General features: G+C 45.2%; 1 protein-coding gene across 13 annotated transcripts in view; it reads right to left on the minus strand.

Moving 5' to 3' along the window:
* Positions 1 to 15,945, minus strand: part of HERC1 (HECT and RLD domain containing E3 ubiquitin protein ligase family member 1) — a 218,434-nt gene that overhangs the window by 27,093 nt on the left and 175,396 nt on the right. For all 13 annotated transcript variants that reach the window (XM_065558371.1, XM_065558376.1, XM_065558370.1 and 10 more), the window contains 5 exons: positions 9,450 to 9,649; positions 8,359 to 8,473; positions 7,048 to 7,194; positions 6,108 to 6,209; positions 1,960 to 2,133 (listed from right to left, as the gene is read on the minus strand). In XM_065558371.1, coding sequence (XP_065414443.1) covers positions 1,960 to 2,133; positions 6,108 to 6,209; positions 7,048 to 7,194; positions 8,359 to 8,473; positions 9,450 to 9,649 — 738 coding nt within the window. The remainder of the gene's footprint in view (positions 1 to 1,959; positions 2,134 to 6,107; positions 6,210 to 7,047; positions 7,195 to 8,358; positions 8,474 to 9,449; positions 9,650 to 15,945) is intronic.

Here is a 15,945-nt window from a genome sequence, read left to right on the forward strand (position 1 = left end):
AAAAATTCCCAGAAAAACCCCTTTCCAATAATTTTCATTAATTTCGCTCACAATAAACCGAGACCATTTGTCAAAGTACCAGACTTCACTCTTATCCAGTATTCGACACAGAAATACTGCAAACATATTAACACGATTTCACTAGCAAATGCACTTCAGCATATTATCAGAAATTACCATTTTTTAAACAAGGTACTCAATATATCACAATATAAAACAAAATTTGTTTATTTCATTTGGTTTTTCTTTCTCTTTTTTCCCCCCTTTCTTCTTTTTAAGTAGAATACAATACATACTGGAATAATTCTTTAACCTAAACTTCAAATTTGCAATAATTTGATGTAAATTATAAACAGTTTAAATAATTCTCTGAAAAGCATACAATAACTTTCTCTTCATTTTCTTTTGCATGTTAAGGAAGACACAAAATCCAGCTTTCAGACATGATTTTGTTTCTCTTTGGTTGGGAAGTTCTGAAGAATGAAAAGCAGAACTGGGGAAGTGAGCATTATTACATGCCTGAACGAAAACAACCTGAAGAAAAGAGGTTACTATGGCATTACAACACATGATGAATAGGAGATTGAGAAAACTATTGATGGTGATGGATGCTGTAGCCATAAACAGATGAGGGATCGCATCAGAGAACCAGCAAAATAAAGTACTTGTGACATACTGCTGTGCTCCTAGGCTTAAAGGCCTCAAACGAGTGGACAGAATTTGGATATGTGTTCGGGAAAAGGATATGTAGCAGATTTAACTGCCCGCTGCATGGAGTGCTGTATTGTACCCAGCTAGAGAGAACTGGATAGGTCTAAATGGAAAAAATGTACCTTGGACTGCAAATTAGGATGTAAAAGTTTAACCGGTTAACCGATAAGCTTGATGCTTATCAGTTTCTGCTTACTATTAAACTCCACCTGAGCAGAGCCCCAGGGATGGATCTGGCAGTGGAGCCCCAACAAAATGTGGGGGTGCTTCAGCACCCCCTGCACCACTAGCTCCGCAGTTATACGTTTAACTGTGTAACTGATAGAATTTTAATTGGTTACACGGTTATTGTTTTTACATTCTTACTCCAAATTGCCCACTGCTAAAAGTAGAGCACCATCCTAGTTTGTATGGAAATCTGCAATGAGGTTTTGTTATTGAAGGTCATTACAAAAGAAGACTAACTGATTAAAAAAAATGTCAGATACGTTTTGCAGAGTTTCCTATAACTATTCTGGCAGAGATTCTGTAGCAGACAGAAAAAGGACTTTACAAATATGATTCAGACATCTAATCAAATATGTTTTTTTCAAAGTCCACATGTTCTAAAGATAGAGTGTCTTGGTTAGCCATTGTTAAGAACTATATTAGAGTCAAGCCAGAGAAAAGGCGATTAAAATAAGTGATGAATGTCTTGTAGGATAATGTCTGGTTGCAGTTCAGGAAATCAAAATAGCCTGAATCCAGTATCCATTTTGTCTGGTAATTCAATAACAATCCAGACATTGTTTTGTGTCAACAACAGATGTCATGGGTAGAATAGATCTAGATTTCAGTGTGTAACAATAAATTCTATCTACACTGCCCCCATCATTTATACTGCTCACACTGATGGGAGGACATGACACAGGACTGGCAATAGCAATAGGATCAGAATCCTTGTTTTTTAGTTAAGGCAGTTAGTTTCTTATTTTTAAAGAGACAAAGCAGAATAGTGCCACAAGAGACCAGGATCTTGCAGTGGGTGACAAAACAAGAGGAAGATCAGAAACAGCCTGACATCAGGAAAACGTAGTTCTGCTAGAGTACTCAAAAGAGTAACTGTAAATCTGTTGTCCAAAGGTGGGATTGAACCTCAACAAAGATTTCTTGGGTTGACTGTCAAAAGAATAAGACAGCTGTAATTCAAGACAGACATCTCATGTTACATATGTCAGTATTTGATGTTCTGCATTCAACTATTCTTACCTTTTCATAGGCATACTGTTCCTGAAGCATTATTGGCAAACGTTCCAAGAAAGCCCTCATGCAAGGGGCCACATTTAATCCTAAAACTCCCTGTTGTTTCAGTGCAGTCCTACATGTTGCAAGGACATGATTGGAAGATATCCACTCTGATGTGCAATTCACCACCAACACATCCTGTTCAACAATACAATCACCAGATACATTTTATATATCAGAAATTAAACACGGGAAACATGCTTATTCAGATCAATCTGACTACTCTCACTAATTGTCTTCATCCCAACACTGCTCAACACCTAAAAGTATCAGTGTGAATAAGTAACAATGCTGAGTGGAAAGAAAAATTATGTATCATTATCATCTCTGTATTTATATAACATTTACAATGATTGTTCTTAGACAGCATTATAAAATGGGCTGGTAGCACCTATTATTATTAAGGTTGCCTGATATTTCTCATTATAAAACCATTTTCAGTTTCTTATAACTTTGCTAAACTTTAGATGTTTGAGCTGAAGTTTTCTATGCTGGGTGTTATCCTCAAGCTCAAATTTTTAAAAAAATTTCAACCAAAATGGTTCAGCCATTTTCCAAAAACAAGGCTAGGGAAAACTACATCAAGAACAAATCATGCCCAACCAAACTAATTTCCTTTTTTGATAGGGTTACCGGGCCTAGTGGCTTGGGGAAAGCAGTATATATTGATTTTAGTAAGGTTTTTGACTCAGTCCCACATGACATTTTCATACACAAACTAGGGAAATGTGGTCTAGGTGAAATTAGTATGAAGCAGGTGCACAACTGGATGAAATACTATACTGAAAGTAGTTTCAACAGTTCACTGTCAGACTGGGAGGGTGTATCCAGTAGTACATAAAAACACCCAGCATAGAAAATTTCAGCCCAAATGGTTAAAATTTGGTAAAATTATAAGCCAATGAAAAATGAAGTTTACTCACCAGTACCACTTACAGGTGAGTAACCTTCATTTCTTCTTCAAATCACCTCAGCATGTTCGATAGTTTGATAAATAGAACTGTCTTCCAAGTAAAGTGGGATGTGGTTTTCTAATTAAACAGTGACTGAAGTACCACTGTACCAAATTGAGCATCTGACCAGAATACATAATGTTTTGTTAATGTAAGATTAAAGCTCCATGTAGCAGCTCTGCAAATTTCTGCAATCGGAATATGCCTAAAGCAGCATGCCATGAAGGCCACCTTTGTCCTTGTGGAATGGGATCTAATCCCCACTGGGACAGGGACAGAGACTAATTTGTAGCTCTCTTCAATGCATTGCCTAAGCCACTTAGATAGTCTTTGTGAAGTAAATGCCTGTCCTTTATTATTTTGTGCATAAGAAAAAAGATCTGGTGACTTTCTAAACTCTTTAGTTATATTTAGATAGAAAGCTAAAGCCCTTTTAGCATCTAGTGTGTGAATCTTTGCTTTGCCTCAATGAGCATAGGATCTAGGAAAGAATACTGGCAGATTAACTGATTGGATGGGATGAAAATCGGTTACCATCTAGAATAAGAATTACAGGTAGGGGTGGAAAAATCACTTTGTCCTTGTAAAAAATAATGAGAAGTGGGATCAGCCATCATGGCCTGAAGTCTGTTTACTCACTCTTCTGGCAGATGTTATGCCTATAACAAATGTTGTTTAGATTAACAGGTAAAACCGTGAACATTTATTCAGATACTCAAAGGAAATCTTTATAAACTGAGTAAGGACTAGATAAAGTTCCCATGATGAAGGTGTATCTTTGACTGATGGATAGATGTTCACTAGACCTAAACCCTAGTCTCTAAGATATTCTGGGGTGGATCTTTCTCAGTCTCTCCTTTGAAGCTGTTCTATTTTGCATAAGTAATTAGTCATTAGGCCAGAGAGAGCAAGAAAGAATGACTCCATAGACTGGTAATTAGAGGACTCACTTGGGAAGTGGTAGACTCAAGTTCATGTCCCTGTTACAATTACTATTTAATTATTTATACATAGTGGAACAGCTTCAACAAGAGAGAGCCCCCCACCATATCATCTCATAGTCCAGTGGGTAGGGCACTCTCCTGCAATGTGGAAGACCCTAGTTCAAATCCACATTAGCCAGAGGGGGGGAATTTACTTCGGGTCTCCCACATCCCAGGTAAGTATTCTAAGCACTGGGCTAAAGATCAAAAGGGAGGAACCACTACTTCCTCATTTTGTGACTGGTGCCTCAGTCCTGGAAAAATCAAATTTTTTTTATAAGAACTATTTGGCAAATTCATGTAAAATTCACAAATAGTTTTGGCTAACTGAAAAATGCATTTTTCAAATTTCACTACAGGCCAAAAAGAAAAACTCACCCAGTTCTATTTGCAATAGGACTGTGAAGAAAGGTACTGTACAATGCTAAATTCTACATTTTCAATCTGAACACAAAGACTATTTTAACCTTCTGAAGCAGATATTTCTTCTAAGACAGACACATTTCACATCTCTCCCATAAAGAAGGGTGACATTTCTCACACACTATAAATTTCAAAATGACAAAGCAGTCACCTGGGTGCATATTTTTTAAATTAATTTCCCCATTTCTCTCTTTCTCATACACGAAGGCTGAAATCTAAACGAAGTTTTTAAACTCTTTTTTAAAGATAAGATGGCAGTTGAGAGTCAAAACAATGTATTCTGCATGTAAATAGACAAACTATGTACAGCAGAATTTTAATTACTCAAGCTCCTTTAATTGACAGCAAATATGTGTGGATAACATGGACTAAGCAGAACAGGGAGAGAAATATGCTAGCACAGGGGTTGGCAACCTACGGCACGCATGCCAAACACGGCACGCGAGGCGATTTTGAGTGGCACGCAGCTCCCTGCTGCGGTCCCGGCCCCCAGCCCCACTCAGCCCCCCTGCCCACCGCTCTCCCCTGCGGGGACAGGAGGCAGAAGCTTGGTTCTGCGGCAGCCAAGCTTCCCCCCTCCCCCGCTTCTTCCCCCAGTGTGGTGCTTTCCTGCCCCTCTTCCTCTCCTTCCCTGCGCCAATCAGCTGATGGCCCTAGCAAGGGGGAGGGGGAAGAGCGGCACCATGCACACAGGTCCGTAGAGGACACAGAGAGAGGTAGGGACGGAGCCTGGGGGAAGGGGGTGGAACAGGGCATATCCCTTCCAGCCCCCTGCCATGAGCTGCTCAGGGGAGGGGGCTGGGAGCACCCCCACGAGCCGAGCACCCCAGCCCTCTACCCTGACCCCCCCACACACACTCAGCCTTCTGCCCTGAATCCCCCACCCCTCTGCCCCGAATCCCCCCACCCCAACACACACCCAGCCTTCTGCCCTGCACCCCCACAGCCCCATCCCTCTGCCCTGCACCCCCCATACCCCGAGCCCTCTGCCCTGACCCTTGAACCCCCCCCCACACACCCAGCCTTCTGCCCTGAACCCCTCACACCCCAACACACCCCCAGCTTTCTGCCCTGCACCCCCACACACTCCCAGCCCACTGCCCTGAACCCCCCATACCCCAACACACACCCAGCCTTCTGCCCTGCACCCCCCACAGCCCTCTGACCTGACCCTTGAACCCCCCACATCCCCAGCCTTCTGCCCTACACCCCACACACACCCCAGCCCTCTGCCCTGATCCCTGAATACCCCCCACACACCCCAGCCCTCTGCCCTGAACCCCCTCCCCCAGCCCTCTGCCCTGACCCCTGAAACAACCCCCCCCCAGGTCTGGGGTCCCGGCCGCAGGCCCTGCTCAGCCCACTGCTGGCCTAGGTGAACAGAACCCCAGGCTGGAAGCAAGCTGAGCAGGCTGGTGGCGTAAGATCAGCATTTTAATTTAATTTTAAATGACACTTCTTAAACATTTTGAAAACCTTGTTTACTTTACATACAATAGTTTAGTTATATAATATAGACTTACAGAAAGAGACCTTCTAAAAACGTTAAAATGTATTACCGGCACACGAAACCTTAAATTAGAGTGAATAAATGAAGACTCGGCACACTACTTCTGAAAGGTTGCCGATCCCTGTGCTAGCAGTTTGTTAGAAAGAAATGTTTGGGTAAATGGGCTTCTTTTTGTAATAAGAACCTTCCCTTACTGCTCACAAATTTAACTCAAAAGAACAGCACTTTAATATACAATAATACCTTTGATCTATTTGAGCAAGCAGCTACTCCAACATCAGGGATCCATACTGCAGTCTGAATAGCTCCAGAACCGATCACAACACTTTGTAATACAGAGCCATCCTAAACCAAGAAATCTTTTAATCAATACACATATTTATTTAAACATGTGAATTTATCATCCTGTAGTACCGTAAACACCCCCAAACATTTCAATTAATGATTATTTAAAGTATTTTAAACCCCTTGAACTAAAATTCCTACACGATAGTCAGAAAGGCATATGCATTTTCCAAAAGATATTACTAAAAGTTAAAATTAACATTGATATAACATCTTCAAAGTGTTTTACACAGTCTCAACAGCCTGTGAAGAAGGCAAGTATTACTCCCTTTTTTCAGAGGGGAGAAACAAAAGCATAAACTGGCTAAGGACCTGAGGTCATAAATGACCTGACCAGGCACATAATTAATCAGTTGCAGAGCCAGGATTAGAATTTAGGTATTTATTCCCAAATCTTGTATTCATTATTCTTGACTACGCTTCCTCTAATTTTTATAAAGTATTTATCAAAGAAAACTATGAAGACATAAAATTATCCTTTTACTTCTGATCTTAAACGTACCTATTTTAACAAACTTTAAGAAATATAATTAAGATTTTATCACGGTTATTTGTAGTAAAAGTCATGGACAGGTAATAAACAAAAATTCACAGAAGCCCTTGACCATCCGTGACTTTTACTAAAAATAACGTGGGGGGAGAGCTGACGGGGGGATGACTGAAGACCAAGTGTGGGAGAGGAGAGCCCAAGCTGCAAGGGCTAACTGTTCCGGATGTCCCCACTGCCTGTGGCGGCTGGGATCTCCGGGTGCCGCCGCCACTCTAGAATCCATGAATTCTGTGACATCCATGACATAATCTTTGGGTAATCTTTAATATAACTCAAAGACAACCTTACCCGTAAAGACCAAATGTTCATGAGCCCACCGAGCCCACCAGACACTAATACCAGTCCATCAGAGCTGAAGGCCACAGTCCGAACAGGAGTAATATGTCCTCTCAGCTGATAAATGCACTTGGCATCCACTGCTTTTCTGTATCCATCCTGCAAATTATTTCATCATTATGACATACCCTGGACTACATACATAGAAAATTGTGAATAGAAAAGTGTTTCAGATTTAGACTTCTTTGCAACCAGTGTATAGATTTTCTTGGTACAACTACTTTTATTTTAATCAAGGAAAGAAGACTAAGGCACCATAAAAAAGGCCTTATGGAAGCATTCAAGCTGATACAACAGACTATGAGCACCTACAGTGACGATGAACTCTAAGTAAATATATCTAAATGCACATTTACTTAATAGACCTTAGTTTTATTTGTAATTATTTTAGTCATGTTTTATAAGGATGCCATTAACTTATTACCATCTATATTTTCCTCTTCAAAATACCATAAGCATTCAAGACCACATTACGGCTGGATCTTACTATTTTAAAGAACATTTTAGTTAAAATTAAGTCAAGTCAAATTTATATACTAAGAAACTTCCAATATTATTTTAGTTTTCTCTTTTGGAAATAACTGCATAATTTTAAAAGAACTAGATAGCATTACCAAATTTTAGCCAAGATCAATAGCTCTTGCAAATAAGTTGTTTTTAAACCTTGACCTCCCATTTAGAGTCACAGACCTTAAGACCATAATGGACCACCAGATCATCTAGTCTGACTTCCTGTATGTAACAACAGGCCACTGACAGCACCCAGCACCCACACTAAACTCAACATCCAAAATTAGAGCAAGAATTACAACCCACAGGAAATAATACTATTAGGCAGAGAATAGGAGGGACCAAGGTGCACCAATGCCCGAAGTACCTGCAATGGCAAGGAATTGATTAAGGGAAGTATACCCAGATAATCCTGGCAAGTGACCTGTACTCTAATGCTACAGAGGAGGGCGAATCCCCTCCAAGGTCACTGCCAATGAACCTGGGGGAAAATTCCTGAGCATGTGAGCAAGACCCTGAGCATGTGAGCAAGAATCATTTCCTGCCTTGGAAACACCTGCATGTGTGTAAGTACAGACAAATTAAAATAAATGTAACTTTTTTAAACTAAATGGTTTTCAAATATTTCCCTCTTCTCCATCTTCACCCATGTAGATATTTAAATATTTTGCTCCCATCCTTTCCTATAATCGTAGAGAAAACCATGGATACAATCAGGTTAAGATTTCTTAACATCTGCTCAACTGTCTTTACCTTGCCACTTGTTTCCTGTTCCCACCATCCTTCTGCACTACTTGAGCTGGACTGCAACATGATCAGCATATCCTGGGGAACACTCCAAACACACACTAAGCCATTCTGGCATCCTCTGAAGGAAGTTAGAATAAATCACATGAAAATAAAGTAAAATTGTTAACATACAGCACCAATCAACAAATATTCTAAAAGTATGTCAGTCTGTTATGATATACATTTAGAGCAAGGTGATTAAGAAAGATAATCTGCTTAAAAACAAAGTCCAAGGGCAGCAGATAATTTTTTAAAAGTTGAATACAGATTTAGGAGTAATACTCACTGAAAAAGTGCATTTTTTCTTTAACTCTTTCTTAATATTAAATTTTGCCAAAACTATTTTGTCAGCACCACTATGTTTAAAAGGAAGTTAGTGAAATAGTATCTCCAATACAAAAGGAAAGCTGAGGCAGACTGGAAAAAGGAAAAACTTGTTTTTCATTGTACTGTTTGAAATTTTACTATATTCTTTAATTCACGTATTTTTAAATAAAATATGCATATTGACAGTGATTTTTTTTTTATTTCTACTCAAAATATTTAGGAATATTCTCCATAGGTTTTCACCCTATTTTTCACATTAAATATTTTCATATTTAACCTAATACTCCCTTGCAATCATTGTGCCATCAGAATGTATAGGTCCCAGGTATATTTATCAGCACAGGAAGTATTTGCAACTATGGACATAACTGGCACATTTCACAACAATGATTAGTTGATGTTTCCAATAACATGCAAACATACCACATTACGTTTTCACTGTGACAAATTCAAGTTAATTAACTAAGATCAGCCCTGGTCAGTACTTGGCGCAGAACTCTCCAGAGAAAAGCCTAGGTGGAGGGGAAAATCTGTTGGTGATTCAGTAACGGGCACTTTTTGTATTTAAGTCAGTGCTGAACCAGTGTTCTACAATGCCCACAATGAACAGCTTGTTAAATTTTGTTTGTTTGTTTTTTGTTTAGGATGAAAGATGCTACATATACAGTTGCTATAAGTATTAATACAAAGACTACACAGGAAGTATTAAAGCAAAAACTTTAACATACGTAGCCAGTAACAACTGCAGCTTGGGTCCTTTCCCTGGAAGGTTGCACCAGGTAATACTATTCACAATAGCTGGATGGGAGAGTGAATGCAAACGTCTCCAGCATCCCCCCATATATCTCCAGAGTTTCACCGTTTCTTCTTTGGCACATGTCATGAGAATCTTACCAGTTGGATCCCACTTCACACTAACAATGGTGTCCTAAAGGATTCAAACAAACAAACAAAAAGATTACAACATTCAGTGTCTTCATAATGTGACTTACGAATATGAACATCACACATATAAAACTAAACTTCCTTCCAGCACAAAAGTATTAAGCACTTGAACTTCATATACATCATCATATAAACTACAAAAAAGGAACTATGTTGATGATTTGATGCAGCAATTTATAACACAAATGAAGTCAGACCTGGTGGTTATCACAGTTCTATGAGTGCGAGAAAAAGAACGGTTACTCACCTTCTCAAAGCTGCTGTTCTTTGAGATGTGTTATTCATGTCCATTCCAATCAGGTGTGTGCGCGAGCACGTCCACAGTAGCCGGAAGATTTCCCCACTAGCAGCATCCGTGGGGTTGGCCTGAGTGTCCCCTGGAGTTGCACCTTCATGGAGCCCAATAAAGGGCCCTGCCAACCTGCCACCCCTCAGTTCCTTCTTGTCAGCTACTGCAACAGAGGGGTAGGAGGGTGGGTATGGGAATGGACATGAACACCACATCTGGAAGAACAACAGTTACGAGATGTTGAGTAACCATTTTTTCTTCTTCGAGTGCTTGTTCATGTCAATTCCAATCAGGTGACTGACAAGCCCAAGATCAGGAGGTGGGGTCGGAGTTGTCCACTAACTAGAGTACTGTTCGTCTGAAGGCCACATCATCTCTGGCCTGCTGGGTAATTGCATAGTGTGTCGTGAACGTATGAATGGAGGACGATGTAGCCACTCTGCAGATTTCCTGAGTAGGAACCTGAGCCAGGAACGCTGTTGATGAAGCCTGCACTCTGGTGGAGTGCGCAGTGATTGGAGGTGCAGGAACCCCCGCCAGGTTGTGGCACTCACGAATGCAGGACGTGATCCATGACGAAATGCATTGTGACGACACAGGCAGACCTTTCATTCTGTCCGCCACTGCTACGAATAACTGGATCGACTTTCTGAACGGCTTCGTTCTCTCGATGTAGAAGGCTAGCGCCCTACGGACATCCAGTGAGTGAAGTCTCTGCTCCCTGCAGCTGGAATGCGGCTTAGGGTAGAATATCGGGAGGAAGATGTTGTGGTTAATGTGAAACTGCGATACAACCTTCGGCAGGAAAGCAGGATGAGGTCTGAGCTAAACCTTGTCCTTATAGAACACGGTGTAAGGGGCTCCGATATTAGGGCTTTACGTTCAGATACCCTTCTGGACGAGGTTATTGCCACCAGGAACGCCACTTTGTAAGAGAGGTAGAGGAGGGAGCATGACACCAAGGGTTAAAAGGGTGGTCCCATGAGTCTAGGAAGAACCAGGTTGAGGTCCCAAGCCAGGACAGGCTGCCAGACATGAGGGTATAGCCTGTCGAGACCTTTTAGAAACCAGTTGACCAAAGACAAAGTTAGCAAAGACAGAGCGGCCCTCCGCACCTGGGTGGAAGGCTGAGATGGTGGCCAAGTGAACCCTTATTGACGACACTGAAAGCCCCTGCTGCTTCAAATGGAGGAGGTAGTTCAGAACAAACAGCACTGAGGCTAGCATCGGGAACGAATGGCACTGTACCGACCAGACTGAAAATCTCTTCCGCTTGGCAAGGTAGGTAGCTCTCGGAGAAGGTTTCCTGCTGCCAAAGAGGACTTGTCTAACCTGGTCTGAACAGGAAAGCTCCACAGGGTTCAACCACAGAGCGTCCACACCGCAAGGTGCAGCGACCCGAGGTTCGGATGTTGGAGACGACTGTGGTCTTGTGTCAGAAGGTCCAGGAAGAGTAGCAGGGTGACTGGAGCTTCCACGGACATGTCTAGGAGAGTTGTGTACCAGGCGGGGCCAGGCTGGAGCTATTAATATGACCTGAGCTTGTTCCCTTTGGATCTTGAGGAGTACCTTGCGAATGAGCGGTATGGGCAGAAAGGCGTTTAGGAGACAACCTCCCCATAGGAGGAGGAAGGCGTCCGCGCTGGAGCCCAGCCGCACCCAGGCTGTGATTTTTGAAGGAGCAGAACTGCTGGCACTTCCTGTTGCGTCACGTGGCAAATAGGTCTATCTGGGGAAATCCCCACCTCTGAAAGACTGAATTTGTGATATCCAGGCAAAGGGACCACTCATGGCCGTGAAAGGACCTGCTGAGGTAGTCTGCCAACTCGTTCTACACTCCGGGAAGGCACAATGCTTGTAGGTGTATTGAATGTTCTACACAGAAGTACCACAGCATGAGGGCTTCCTGGCACAGGGGGAGAGGAGTGTGCACCCCCTTGTTTGTTGATATAGAACATTGCCGTGGTGTTGTCCGTCATAACTGATACACATTGTCCCGTTAAGTATGCCTGGAAGGTCTGGCACACCAGACACAGTGCTCTCATCTCTCTGACGTTGAGGTGGAGAGCCAGATCTGCCTGAGACCAGAGACCCTGAGACCTGTGGTCTCCTAGATGTGCTCCCTCAGCCCAAGGCTGATGCGTCTGTCACTAGCGAAAGAGATGGCTGTGGACTGGCGAAGAGGACCCCTGAGCACACCTCCTGAGGGTTGAGCCATCACAGAAGGGAGTCAAGGACCGGGCGAGGCAGGGTCACGATACTGTCCAAGCTGACTTGGGCTAGTCGATGCTACCCATGACTGGAGCAGTCAGAGCCTGAGTCTGGCATGCTTCACCACGTAGGTACAGGCAGCCATGTGTCCCAGAAGCTTCAGGCAGTTTTTTGCTGTGGTGGTGGGAAACTGTCTGAGACCTCGAATGATACCGGCCAGGGCCTGGAACCTCGCTTCCGGCAGGTATGCCCTGGCTTGGGTTGAGTCCAGTACTGCCCCTATAAACTATCCTCTGAACAGGGCACAGAGTCGATTTTGCTTCGTTTAGAAGGAGACCCAGGTTGTCAAAGGTGGCCCTGATGAATTTGATTTGAGCTTCTACTTGGATCCTGAAGTGACCCTTGACCAACCAGTCGCTGAGTTATGGAAACACCTGTACCTGGTGCCTGCGCAGGAACACAGCGACGACTGCCATGCACTTGGTGAAGACTTGAGATGCTGCTGACAGGCCGAACGGAAGAACTGTAAATTGGTAGTGGGTACTGTTCATCACAAACCTGAGGTACTTCCTGTGGGGCTGAATGATTGCAATATGAATATAAGCATCCTTCAAGTCGAGGGTGGCATACAAGTCTGCTGGATCCAGTGAAGGGATGACGGAGGCAAATGAGACCATGCGGAACCTGAGTTTATTTACAAACTTGTTGAGTTCTCGCAGGTTCAGGATGGGCTTGAGGCCACCTTTGGCTTTCGGTATTAGGAAATACCAGGAATAAAAGCCCTCGCCCCTGTGCTCCTGAGGAACCTCCTCCACTGCCCCTAACGATAGGAGCGACTGCTCCTGGATAAGGAGTTGCTCGTGAGAAGCGTCCCTGAAGAGGGACAGGGAAGGGAAGTGGAAGAGCAGGAGGGCACAGAATTGGATGAAGTATCCCCTCTCTACCGTGAGGAGCACCCAGCAGTCTGAGGTGATATGGGACTATGCACGGTAGAAAGGGGATAGTCGGGACGAGAAGGTAAGGCGGGGTGGATCCAGTCTTTGGTGTGGTACACAGTCCTCGACTGTGCCTTCAAAAGACCAGTTTGGGCCCTGAAGGTGGCTTGGGTTGTCTCGAGCCCGGCCAGAGGGTTGACATGGCCTTCTCCTGCCGGTCCTATTTCTCCTTCAGGACCCGTCCTGGCGGTTCTGGTGACAGAACCGCTGAGAACGTTGTGGATGGAAGTGTCTCTGCTGCACTGACGGTGTATAGAGGCCCAGGGACCTGAGGGTGGTTCTGGAGTCCTTTAGGCTGTTTAACCTCTTGTCCATTTTCTCAGAAAAAAGAGTCTGACCCTCAAAAGGCGGGTCTTGTATGTTATGCTGGACCTTATAGGGGAGACCAGAAACCTGGAGCCATGAGCCCCTTCTCATGGCTACTCCTGTGGCCATAACCCTGGTTGCAGCACAACCCATCAAGTGCTGCCTGCAGGGACGCCCTAGAGATCAGTCTTCCCTCCTCGACCAAAGCTGAAAATTTGGCACGGGAATCCGAGGGGAGGAACTCCATGAATTTAGCCATCGCCAAACAGGCATTGTAGGAGTACCTGCTGATGATAGCCTGCTGGTTAGACATTCAGAGTTGTAGTCCCCCCATTGAGAACACCTTTCGCCCGAATAGGTCTAATGTTTTAGCATCCCTATTCTTGGGAGAAGGGCCCCGAAAGCCTTGCCTCTCCCGCTGATTAGCAGCGTCCACCATCAAAGATTCAGGCTGGGGGTGGGAATATAGATGTTCATAACCCCTGGAGGGCACAGAGTACCGGCGTTTGTTACGCTTGGCAGTGAGTGGCAGCGAGGCAGGGGTCTGATACAGGGTCTTAGTCATGTCCGTAATTGTCTTTATAAATGGTAAGGGTGCGAGGGGGCCAGGAAGGGCGCGAGGGGGCCAGGATATCAGCCATAGGGCCTGCATCATCTACCACTTCCTCTGCCTTAATGCCCAGAAGCTGGGCAAACCGGCACAGCAACTGCTGCAAATCTTCCAGAGCTGGGGCTACGGAAGTGCCCGCCTGTGCCTCATCTGGTGAAGAGGAGGAGGTGGCCACCCTCTACCCTCCCCACCTGAGGGATCTCGTGACCCTGGGGGAGACTGTGGTTGGTTGGCCCAGTCCTACGAAGAGCACGGATATTGGTGCCAACGTCGGGTCCCACGCCAGTGCTGGTATAGACACCTAGGGTAGCATCTGCATTAGGGTCTTCATGGAAGCAGTCACAGCTGCTGTTGATGACGATGTCGGTGCCAGTGCCATCGTCGGTGCCGAAGGTGCAGCCGGCACCACAGCAGCAATCTGAGCCACTGACGCCTCCGGTGCCGAAGGCTTGTCGAGGGCAGCGCCACGGTTGGTGCTGATGTTGGTGATGGTGCCGTGGCCGCCGGCGTTGATTCTGGAAGTAATGGCTCAGTCGCTGAACAAATGTTGCGGACACCACTGACGCAGCTCCCGAGTGGGATCCTTGGCTCCGACCCTGGGCTTGATGGAAAGCCCACGGAGTCCAAAAGGGTCACTGAGCTGGGTTCTGCCATTGTGAGGGCCACTGCATTGGCATCTTGAGCTGGACCTTCTGCTCCTGCTATAATCAAAGCGGTACGAGTTCAACTCCGACTCTGATGTTTCAGAATAGGAGGACCAGGGTGGCGCTGCACCTCTTGACATAGAGCGTTGAGAGCCTGGGGACCTACTGCACTCACTGGATGGAGGCGTTGGCTTCTGGGGGGAGGGTGCCGAGGTGACAGGGATCAGCGTGACATCATCGCCGGCTTTCCCTTTGACTGAACGGGGTGCCAGAATGGAGCCTGCACTGCTGGTGCATCTTCCTGCCTTGGGGACGAGAACGGCACCGAGAGTCTCAGGCCTGGTCTACACTAGGAGGGGGTTGGGGGGGGGGGGGGGGGAGGGGAAGAAATCGATCTAAGCTATGCAACTTCAACTACGTGAATAATGTAGCTGAAGTTGACGTAATTAGATCGACTTATGGTGGTGTCTCCACTGCGGTGAGTCAACTGCTGCCTCTCCCCCGTCGACTCCGCCTGTGCCTCTTGCGGTGGTGGAGTACAGGAGTCGATGGGAGAGTGCTCGGGAGTCAATTTATCGTGTCTAAACTAGACGCGATCAATCGACCCCTGCTGGATCAATCGCTGCCGGCCGATTCGGCAGGTAGTGTAGACATACCCTCAGCAGGTCCTGCGCCGCCTCAAAAGCCTCTGGGGTGGACAGGAGTGGCAGATGCTCCAAGGGATTTGGCGAGCACGGCGAGCCCGGACTCAACTGCCTCACTTCGGCAGGAATTGACATAGCTCCACTCTGAGCCTCGGAGCCATGGCCCAACCGAAGTGCCACTGATGGCTGGTCCCTGGATTTTGCTGAGGCGGATCGGCCTCTTTCCGTCTTCTTCTTCTTCTGCGCCAGTGATTCGGACCAGTGCTGAAGGCTGGAGTGTCCCCGAGAGGCTCCATGACGGTGCTGAACCTCCTTGGCGGTGTCTCTCTTTGACTGAAAACAGCGCCAGAGCGCTCCGCGCCAAAGAAGACACACTGGGAGGAGGACTTTAAGCCACTGCTCCCTCTCCTTAAGAGTTCTCAGTCAGAATTCCTGACAGATTTTGCAGCGGTCTTTTTGGTGACCCTTGCCCAGACACCATAAACAGGAAGTGTGTGTGTGGGGGGTCACTTTTAGGCATGGGCTTTGTGCAGTCCTGGCAAGTCTTGAAGCCAGGGGATCGTGGCATGCCGCAGTGATA

The sequence above is a fragment of the Chrysemys picta genome, chromosome 10 (assembly GCF_011386835.1).
Source record: "Chrysemys picta bellii isolate R12L10 chromosome 10, ASM1138683v2, whole genome shotgun sequence".
NCBI classification, from domain to species: Eukaryota; Metazoa; Chordata; order Testudines; family Emydidae; genus Chrysemys; species Chrysemys picta.